A 10,027-nucleotide genomic window follows, 5' to 3' on the forward strand; every position below is an offset into this window, starting at 1 on the left:
TGAAGATGAGCTAATTGACAACTGTATTGAAAGTCACAACAACTAATATGGCGGCGATCTCAACTAGTCTATTGTGTGACGTCATTTTCGATTTCATTGTCCATTTCATGTTAAATGTTATTTCGTTTTACCACGGCAAAAGAAGGCAATTTTTTTCGATTTAACACGAGTTTTTCCATTTTACACGCTTTAACATAGATCATGAATACCCCTTATGTTTATTAATTAAAATCTGAAGATTATATATTGATTTTATACCATTTTAATACCTCAATTAGACTAGATGGGATCAAATTGAATATAAAATAATTAAAGTTTCCATTGTTCGGTACACCTGCGAATTACAAAGAATAGAATGCATATCTTTTAGAATGGAAAATAAACCATAAGATAAATTATGTGATAAGAGTCGAGTTCTACAAGACCTTCGATAAGACGATCGGATAATATGGAGAATTTTTCCTCGATTTTTATTGAAGATAAATGGCACAGACTAAAGCTATATCATATTCATAACCTAGTTGGATAAAGCAGTTTTACAATTAATATCAAATGTGAACTTACCGCGTCATAAATAAACCTGTTTAGTTCTCTATATGCTAAATAACTGATAATCGATTCTGTGCACAACTGCTATCAAAGAACGACCTTTGATATTTCGATCTTATTGCAGATGAAAAAAAGTCTTTGTCTTTACCTTAACGATATCTACTATCATTCTTCACGCCTGTCATGGTTAACAATGATACTACAACAAAACTCTTCTTATTGTATGCAGTAACAGTTTTACATGGATCAAGGAGTAAACTAAAAATTATAAAAAAGGAAGTCAAGCCCTGAGGCACCTCTAGCCCTACATGTCGTAGAGAAAGAGATAGTGCTCTTATCTCATCTCAAAAACAAACGTCTCCAAAATTCCAGTATTGCAACAACATACAACTATTTGCCATAGTTTGGTAAACATTTAGGAGCACCTTAAGAATAATCACTTTATTGATTTTTATATATTTTCTTTCTTATCATGTTTGAAAAGATACGAGGAGAATTGATTTAAAGACGCATTAATAGTTACGAGAGTAAACTGGGCCCCAAAAAAAACAAGGAATTGCCTGCAGGGCAATTATAGAGCCAAGAACAGGTCAAGGAAAATGGCTCCCTCATCTTAATAACACTTAAATGGAAAACAATATTAACGAACTATGACATGCTCAGTCAGAATGGCAGCTACAATTCAAAATCCAGACTGACTAGAATCATGACACTATTGGAACTGGTACGGGTATTTGGTGAGGGGAACAAGTCCGGTAAGTGGACCTAGTCGTCCTTTTTGCCAACCCCTGGCGGCTACCTAGGTTGCCGCCGCATACTAACCAAGGTGGGAGTGTCCAGATTCATTCTTCAGGACCACCGAAAAATAAATGTTTAACACTGCCCCAGGTGGGAATCGAACCCACAGCATACCGAAGTGAGCGCACTGGGACTTTCTCTTTTTTTTCCGATCCCTCTAAAACAGAAAGAAAAAGTGAATTAATAAATGCATTACTGTGAAAAAGAAAAGTAATTCGTGTTGGGTCTTACCTTTTACTACCTTTGGTATTTTAAGGTTACCTGTTATGTTATCATGACACTAATGATTACTATTATATGAGATACAGTAAGTATCTTGTGCAATGTCTTTCGATTCGTAATAAAAAGAAAGCTTGTTTGAATATTATTTTGACATATAATTGCACGAATGAAGTGGACAAATCTGAATGACCATCTTTTGTTTTACTGACATTCCGACTGACCCCTAAGGGTAATGACTAACAATTAGCAATTCCGTGCACTCCTCTACATCATTTGTTCCTAACCGGTGTTCCGCGGACCACAGGTGATTTAAGAGAGATTTGATGACGAACTGTGAGAGTGCACAACACATATCTTGTGAGGACGTATTATTAATAATAATAATGTTTATTTAATTTCTGGGATTGATCCCACTAGAATAATGTACAGGCGTCAAAATTAGGCTTCAGAGCCTTAGAGTGAAATACAAAATAAAAATGATATTATAAAACGTCATAAAATATAATAAAATAATGAATTTTAAAAAATAAAAATGAAAAACAATAATTAACAGAATATATAAAGTAAGAATAGAATAAATAAAGTAAAATCATATGTCATATCATAAAACATAAGATGACAAACACTTCTGATAATAAGTAATAGAAAAAAAATCAAATATAATTAAACTAAAACTAATAAATGGAAAGGTACAATTTCTGCTAATGTACATATTTACAAGAATAAACAAAAATCTGAGACATTAAGTACAGAAATATATAAATCTTGTTTGAAACTTTCAATTGTTATTCTTCGAGAATTGAGTGGACGGAAGGTGGTCGAAGATACGGGATTTGAAGGTTGAAAGGGTATTAGAACTACGAATGAAAGAAGGAATAGAATTCCATAGGGATGAGGAACGAATGAGGAAAGATCTACCAAAGGGTTCGGTTCGATGGGCAGTTACATATAAGTCTGAAGGCCGTGAGCGGGTATTAGGAATATTTTAATGTTTATCTTTCCTAATATTTGAGTGTTAATTAAAAGGTTTTCATAAAAATGCCTCAATGTCATGACAGTATTGTTGCACTAAGTGTATCGTGAGTGAAGCTTATTTGGCGTATAATGAACTTCTGCTATTCTATGTTATGCTGTTTTTTGCGCCTTCATTGCTACTAACACTAAATCTCTCTAAATAGGTATATATATATTTTTTTTTCGGTTGGCTCTAGAGACCTTGTAGATTTTTGGTCGCTCAAACCGGCCTTTCCACGCCTGCCTATCTTGGGCATATACTGCTTTCCAGTTTGCTGCATGCAGCTTTTTCGCATCTTTGTCGATTCTGCCTATTCATATGGTTTTTGGCCTCCCGCATGGTCTCTTGCCAACTACAGTTCATTGTATAGTCATGGCATTCATTGTTGTGTAGAGGCGTCCTGATGGATTGCTTCGAACCACATGTCCCGCCCATCTTAACCTCCTTGCCTTCATATCATGAGTTATTGACTGACCAGCCTCTGCAAGCAGCTCACTGTTAGTTCTTCTTCTTCATGTGTCAATGCTCTGATCCCAGATAGCTCCTGTAATTAGACAGAAAAATTCCCGTTCAAATGTTTTGATTTTGCTTTCTAGAGTAACTAGAATAGATAGAGGCCAGGTCTCGTATCCGTATATCAGAGCTGCTTTATCATGGCATTGTACACACCTAGCTCCAGAGTTTCGAGATATCTGTCAGTATACTTGACAAAGATAAGAAGGCTCAGTTTGTGCTGGTCTAACTCAGTCCGTTGGTCATTTATTGAGCTTATTATGGAGCCGAGGTATTTGAAACAGTCAACTTTCGGAAAAGGTTTGCCACCCACGCTGACCATGTTTATGGTTATACCTTTTTAATGTTTAATTATGATAAATAATTGTTTAAATACCATTTTTACATCCATTATTATAAACAAAATACTAACTTATACCTACTTTGCTGATTGCAGATTGCCAAAAAGTACTCCTCGTTTACGGCCTGACAAATCTGGCGAAAATGGAAGACGACAGTTTGGACAAAATGGATCCCTACCAACGAGGTGCCAACGACATCAGTAAGTATTACTTTTTCGTAGCTTATTCCTTAATTTTAACTTATTTATTTTTTAAAATTACTTGTAATATTGCTTCTAATTTAGTTTTAATTTAAAATATATTTACATTTTCATTTATTCGCGAATTCACTAACTTATCATTTATTTTTTATCTTTGCATACTGGCGATTCTAACATTGGATATGTCAATAAATTTATATAAAACTTTTGTACTAAATTCAATATTTGTATATGTTCATGAAAATGAAAAATATGAGATTTACGCGTGTTTAATAGAGAGGAAATAGTAGATGAGGTTAAGCACGTAAATTATATTAGGGGTATTCATGATCTTTTTTTAACATATTAAAGCGTTTTAAACAGAAAAACTTATGTTAAATGGAGAATGACGTCACGCAACAGACCAGCTGAGCTCGTCACCATTTTGTTTGTTGTGTTAGGTTACTTGTCGTTGTTTGTGTTTTGATTGTGTTAGTATTATTTTGGATGTTCTTACAACTAATAAAGCAATGGATGATGATAATAATAATAATGTAATGACAGTTGTCAATTAGCACATCATAATTCTGTTCCTCACAAGTTAGAAGATCAACAAGGCACTCAGTGATCAAACTTTCACACAACTTCCACTTTAGGCATATTGTAATAAATTTCTTTAATCAAAACAAAGAATTAACATAGCAATAACATATTGGAAGGAAAGGTTATAAAACAAGTTGCTCAGAAAATCCGCTAGGAGCTCTTATGCATTTAACATTTAACGTGACTTTAAATAGAGCTGCTCACAATCCAATACTTACATATTATAACATAGTACACCATTTTACATTTAACTCATCATGAATACCCCTATTATCTTTCAAAAGACTATATACATTACAATAAAAATATACTTTTGTGAGTTAAACGGGAAAAAAGTTCCTGTTTTTGGATCTTGGATTTATTCGATCGATGAAAAGTTGAAATACTTTCTATTTTTTTTTAATCATTTTAGTTTTTTATTGATGAGAACATTGTTGACCGTAGAGAATATGTATGAGAAGATGGTCGGGGGAGTGGTCAGAGAAAATGATTCATTGACCGCACCTCCAACCATCTCACATATATTTTAGTTTCTTTTGTGGCAGTTCTAAATTTTGCTAATTTCTTTTACTCCTTTAGTCACGAAGTCATTTTATTTTTGTATTCCTAGAAGTTGCTGTCTTGTAAAATTAGCAAATTGTTTACATACAGCTAGGAGAAAAAAATATGCAGAGTTTTTCAACTCCGAATGCCATTCAATGGGATTATAACAGATAGAGGAAGTATATAAAAACTGATACAAAGAAAAGTATCGATGGTATTATTAGGTAATTGAGTAACAGTATAACAATAACAATATGGACAGTATAGCATACTGCTAACTATGAAATGGATTTGCCATGTATGTAATGTGATGCAATGTGTTTGTTACAGTTTGGGAATCGATGATGCACGGTAGCTACAAGAAGAAGGACTCGCTAGAAAACAGGGACTACTACTCTGATGCAATTGGTAAGTATACAACACAATCTTCTTCATTCCAATTATCGATTTTTTTGTCGATCATTTTCATTGGAACAAATCAGAGGTAGTTTTTGGGAGGAACTATCAGGGTTACCACGAAATCGGGATCCTCGTGGAACACCGGGATTGTGCAATGATTCATTCGTTTTTAATGTTGCATATAGTTCCTCCTTAAAAGGAATTGACAATTTTTTGTAATTATTTACTTTAATTCCTAAGGAAAAAAAAATAGCGGGAACAATTACTACTTGACCAGACTGTACAAGCCTTTTAAAAATGAATTATCCATCCATTCAACATGGATGGTTAAATTGGAGGAATTCAAAATGGAGATGTATGTAAGAACGTGAAACTAAAGGAGCAATAAGAAGTTCTTATTTAAAAATAATTTAATGGAGAAAAGAGGGAACAGTCTAATCAAGTCGACCCAATAAAGTCAGAAGTATCTTCACATTTATATCCGAAGATTAGATCAAGGGTTAAATATCAAACTTCAGAATTATACATATGAGGAAATTAGGAACTAAATAGATACAGAAATATAGGAGAGTTAGATGTATTTTTAATATACAGATTAGATATACTTAGTCAATTAAGAGCTTTTATATCCCCCTCCCTCAAACAATTGTATCGACATCCTATATTTGTATACTCAGTAAAGCTAATGTGTATGGAAGTTCTTTTTGAAAAATAAAAATTGAAACATTAAAATATTTATTGGACGAAGATAGTTCACCGAATGAAGTAGATTTGAAGAAGATTGACCGCCATCCGGACTATCTTCCTCCAATTAAAATTTATATTTCTTATTAAGTAAAAATAAAATAAATACTTCATTTATAGACTTTCTGGTTGTAGAGTCCAATGATGCTATACATTTATATTATCTAATATTTTTATTTTATAATATTGGTATTTTGTATTATGTATTATAATATTAAATATCAAATACTGAAGATTGTCAGGCAGTAGAGTTTCATTTTCGAAAAAATTACAAGAATTTGTGCATATAACATCGGTCGTAAACATGATGTATTAAATATCGATATTTATAAGTTAGAATTAAACGTGGTTGGAAGGCTGATAAATTTCGTGTATTATAACCTAACCTTTAACTAATACGGGAAAGAGGTTTGTTGTTTGTTTATTGTTGCTTAAAGGCGTAAAACCCACTGGTCATCCACGCCTTTGGTATGCTATTATGATAAAGGTACAAACACAATAACAAAAAATATAATAATAAATTTGAAATTAGAAAAAAAAAAAATAAATAAAAAAATTAAAATTAAAATCGAAGAGGAGTTATAATTTAGAAAGAAGGTGATGTGCTTTTAAAAATTTAAATGCTAATGTAACTTTAGCTTCCTCATCTGTGAGAGCTTCTGATAAATTTGGGGTCAGTCCTATCCTGTTTATTATTGGCAAATAGTGAGTATATTCTTCAAAAATATGTCTAATCCTGAGAATGGACTGACAATATTTGCACGTTGGAGGTGGCAGTTTTCTGATCAGGTGAGAGTGCGTGAGGAGAGTATGACCTATTCTCAAGCGGGGTAAAGCAACTTCCTCCCTGCGGCTGTGGCGGCAGGATGTCGACCGGGAAAGAGGTAAGCGTGAAGGAAAAGGGGAATATTCCCTCTTGAAACGCGGTTAATATTATAAACTTTTTTTTATGAACCCCTTCCTGGTCATTTCTGAAATATGGGGAAGGAGGTTATCTAGAGGTGACCAACCTATTCTAACCGTAGTGGAGGATCAAGTTTTACATTTGGTGGAACCACCATGAAGTGAAAAAAGGCCACCCTCAGGCCGGATTCGAACCGGTGACACCCGCAGTTCTTAGGTTGCTAAGACCCGTGCCTCAACCATCTGAGCTACGGACGGCCCTTAATGTTATAAACTAACGTTACCGACGTACACCCTGTTCTAGGAGTAATTGTTACGGCCTTTTTAGAAGGAGCAATAGTAAACAATTCCCCATGCTTATTTGTACTGTTATTATTTAATTTAACACCGTATATTACAATAAAATTAATAACTAATACCGTAGCTTAAGGGACTTCAAAACCTGGCCGCCAATGGCCTACAAGATCATACAACGCCAAGGCATTGCATATGAGTATCCGTAGTGTTGTGAGTAAACCACTCCATATCCAGAACGATTGCCAACGGTCTTATGACCTCAAGTATATTCACTTCCGCTTACTGTGACCCGCTCACTCACCTCCGGAAATAAAGTTGTTCCCACTTCCTGATGCTTATTTTATTTCCGTCACAAATAAAGTAATTGGGGACCAGTCGATAAAGGAGGTCATCAGCTGACAGGGAGCGAGCGACCTGTCTCCACGATCTTGGAGGCCTTACTGATCTAATTTCAAGGGTATTTTTATAATATTAAAGTTATCTGTTTTAGAAAAAATTATAATTCTTCAAAGACATTGGAATTATTATTTTAAAACAACTCTTATTTTTTAAATTCACGAATATTTTGTATATTCCTGCTTTGGCTTAGTAGTGGCATATCTGGCCAAAAAAAAATTGGTATTACTAAATACCGAACGATAGTCTGGGTGCGGTATAAATAATAATATTGATTATATAACTATCGTAAATTTATATAGTTATAAACTATATAGTATAGATTAAGATTACTAATTTAATACATTCATTATTTAATTGTTTGAGAGCGGTTTATATTAATAATAAAACCAACTACAAACGATTCAAGATGGGCGTACCCAGTCAGTAGGGGCAGCTCAGAAGTAAAAAATTATTAATTTAATAAAAAATATTTTTGCCTTTTACGTGCTGCAATGTCACGACCTGATTGTCTACGGCATACCCCTCCTCCCCCCCCCGTTTATTTTAATCCTCCCACGTTTCGGCCCTTAGCCCTTTAGTCATTATCAAGAAGACAAACTAAAAATCGTTTTGACATTATTACCATATTACTTCCTCACATAATACCAATATTTTTGAACATACCTCAATTATTGACTGGTCACAATTCATTTAAAAAATCCCCTTCATTTACAGACTAATTGCCCATGTCATATAATCTTCAAAAACAAAAACAAATATACAATTAATATCATAACTGTTCCATTTAAATTTAATGAAATGGTTATTTACTTACAAAACACCGAATCTCATTTTAAAAAAATATATTCTTTAATTGTCTTCACTTTTTTATAGCGGGGTTTCGCTACAATAGAAACTGATGAACTTAGGTTAATAGGCTTTTAAGAAGTAATTCATGATTTAGTTAATCAAAAACCAAGAAACGTGCATCTTGTAAATGTTTAATTTTTCTTCTTAATGTTTATTACTTTTAAATTATTAAATAAATTAATGATTTTAACCAGCGTGTTGTTTATCACCCAAAGTTATTCAGAAAGTAAGTTAAAGGTTAACGTTAAACGGCCCTGATAAGAATTCTAATTAATGCAGTTATTTGATTGATATAAACCCCCTGGTGTGGTGACACCCTGAGCTTCCAAATCTGTCCGTCCTCCAGGAGGCCTTGCTTTCAGATTAATATTTTGCAAATCGTATTTCTTCTTAATTATCGAGGCAGCAGAGGTCATGGCTGGGGCGTTTATATAACATTGGCCACTTCCTCCTATATAACGATCCGGAAAAACACCTACATGTATAGATAGGGAGGGGGGGCGAGGTAGTTGCCCATGTAATATTTTTATCATGACTCTTCCACGGTCAGTCAGAATGGCAGTAAAACCAAAGATTGACGTTTAGATTGATCAAGTAGGAAATCAGACCATTCAAAATTTGAAATGGATAGGGCACTGAGAAAGTGGGAGGGGGTCTTTGTTCATATCGTTTCACTTTATTCTCGCAAGCAAATACCAAAATAATGGCCAAATAAGCGTTTTGTTTATTACGAATCATACATGATACGAGTCAGTCTGGATTTTGAATCGCGACTGCCATTCTGACTGGCCGTGTAGGATATCTTTAGTATTGTTTTCGTTTCTGTAACTAAGACGAGGGAGCCATTTTCCTTAACCTGATCTCGGCTCTATCATTGCTCTCCAGGTAATTAACGCATTGTTTCTTTTGGGTTCAGTTTACTCTCGTAACTATTAATGCGTATTTAAGTGGAACCGTTTGCTTATTGCATACCGAATCCTAACCTTTGCCCTATGTATTAAGTCAATTCTCCTCGTATCTTTTCAAACATGATAAAATTAAAAATATATATAAATCAATAAAGCAGTGATAATGATAATTCGTAAGGTGCTGCTAAACGTTCGATATGATAGTGTAAGTAGTACAAGAGCCGGGAAGAAAAAAAGGCATTTATCTCACCCCAATTTTTGATTACTTCAATAAAAACTATGTATAATTACTAGTAAAAATTGATGAGTCTGGCAAGTATAGGTAGGGGGATTACAAAATAGCGGCTATTCCAAAACCTTAAAAAATATTAATTTTTCATTCGGAGCTCTATATCTTAAAAACTACCAACAACACTAGAAATCTAAGAGAACATTATTTAAAGAAGATAAAATTTACTGAAATATTAGCCCTAAAGAGCTATTTACGTCCAATAGTTCTCGAGATATAGCTTTTAAATTTCTTGAAAATCAACTGAAAGATGTTAGTTAATTAATTTTGAGAAATCTATATCTCAGGAACTATGTGACGTACAGATGTCTATTAACACTCAAATTAAAGCTAGTTTAATGGACTATACAGAAGTTTATGGCCTTTACCTTCGTAGGAATAGTAATTTTCATGATATTTGCTAAAATAAATTGATTTATAGTTGTTCGGACAATAAGTTTGATTTATGAAAAACTTTATTTCAGAAACCATTGGAC

General features: G+C 33.6%; 1 protein-coding gene across 1 annotated transcript in view; it reads left to right on the forward strand.

Moving 5' to 3' along the window:
* The window catches only part of Reg-5 (Rhythmically expressed gene 5), a 304,609-nt gene that overhangs the window by 292,622 nt on the left and 1,960 nt on the right, over positions 1-10,027 (forward strand). The window contains exons 3-4 of the mRNA XM_014422890.3: positions 3,534-3,638; positions 5,094-5,171. Coding sequence (XP_014278376.1) covers positions 3,534-3,638; positions 5,094-5,171 — 183 coding nt within the window. The remainder of the gene's footprint in view (positions 1-3,533; positions 3,639-5,093; positions 5,172-10,027) is intronic.

This window comes from Halyomorpha halys, unplaced genomic scaffold (genome assembly GCF_000696795.3).
Source record: "Halyomorpha halys isolate HHAL.00 unplaced genomic scaffold, Hhal_1.1 Scaffold22.1, whole genome shotgun sequence".
In the NCBI taxonomy this organism is placed as follows: Eukaryota; Metazoa; Arthropoda; class Insecta; order Hemiptera; family Pentatomidae; genus Halyomorpha; species Halyomorpha halys.